Source organism: Fulmarus glacialis, unplaced genomic scaffold (genome assembly GCF_000690835.1).
Source record: "Fulmarus glacialis isolate BGI_N327 unplaced genomic scaffold, ASM69083v1 scaffold33645, whole genome shotgun sequence".
In the NCBI taxonomy this organism is placed as follows: Eukaryota; Metazoa; Chordata; class Aves; order Procellariiformes; family Procellariidae; genus Fulmarus; species Fulmarus glacialis.
The window spans coordinates 353-1,510 of record NW_009214320.1 but is presented as its reverse complement, the minus strand read 5'-3'; the positions used below and the strand labels follow the sequence as shown (position 1 = coordinate 1,510).

Sequence of the window (1,158 nt, the reverse complement as noted above, 5' to 3'; positions counted from 1 at the left end):
TGGACGTCTTCAGAGGGCGCGAAGGCAGCCAAAGAGCAAGACCTGCTTGAAGACACAAGATCTGGTGATCAGCATGGTGCCTCTGTGATTACAGCCCCTGTCAAGATCACGCTCACTGAGATAGAAAGCGCAGGGGAAGCTGCCAGCAAAGAGTCGAGCCCAACTCAGCCGGAGACCGGCCTGAAGCCGAGCCATGAGGTGGTACCAACAGTGACGGTGTCAGAGCCAGAAGATGACAGCCCGGGGTCTGTCACACCACCATCCTCTGGCACAGGTAATGCCAGCACGTAGCATCATTTTTTTTGCTATTCAGCGAGTGGTTGCAATTATAGCCCTGCATGTTGCAGAATTACTATAGGTTTGTGGGGTGGGTCTAAGGGGGTGTGAGCGGATATTAATGGGTCTCCATGGCTGGAGGTGTTTCTGCTCTGCTCAGGCACTACTTTGCATTGCTGAACTGAACGGGGACGTGAGCCGTGCTGCCTATCACTCACACACTGCTCGGGGGAGGCTGCCCTTCCTGTATGAAAAGAGGGGAAGACAAGACTGGGGATCCACAGAAATAAGTTGCTGAGAGCCGCTCAGGAGCAAGACTGGGGTCAGATCCAGGCTTGCTGAGCCTGGTCCCCATGGGGATTTCTCCTCAAGGGGAAGTTGTGAGCTGGCAGGTGTCATTGGGGGTATCATCAGCCAGGCGACGGTTTGGGCTGGAACCTCGTGATTTTGGGGTCTCTTGGTCACCCTGGCTGGCCACGTTCCCCAGAGAAAATGAAGTGTGTTGGGACCAGGGTGCTGCAAATATCTGGGTTCATTTTTCTAAATTTTAATGGCTGTTTTAACACCTTTTTGCTCTTGCAGAGAATAAGTTTAAATTGTTAAAAATAAGTGCTATTTTCAAGTGAAAGTGCTGCTTTTAGAAAGTGCTGAGGAGGGAAATGCTGTCACCTCATTTACAAAGGGGACTGGAGGGACAAAGGGCCAGTCTCTTTTAAAGGCTCCTGATTTCTATTGGGGGGGGCACCGAAATCCCATGTTTATTCATCTTCTTATTGTCTGATTACTGCAGTAGTGCGTAATATCTAATTCCTCATTTTCCCTATTACACACTGCTAAAATATGAAAGTAGTATAGTGTTTTAAAAAAGAATAAAGTTCTCTG

General features: G+C 49.1%; 1 protein-coding gene across 1 annotated transcript in view; it reads left to right on the top strand.

Moving 5' to 3' along the window:
* The window catches only part of LOC104077332 (reticulon-1-like), a gene marked incomplete at both ends in the record, with an annotated part of 66,925 nt that extends 66,651 nt beyond the window's left edge, over positions 1–274 (top strand). The window contains one exon of the mRNA XM_009578520.1: positions 6–274. Within this exon, the coding sequence (XP_009576815.1) occupies positions 6–274 (269 nt within the window). The remainder of the gene's footprint in view (positions 1–5) is intronic.
* Between the last annotated feature and the right edge of the window lie 884 nt (positions 275–1,158).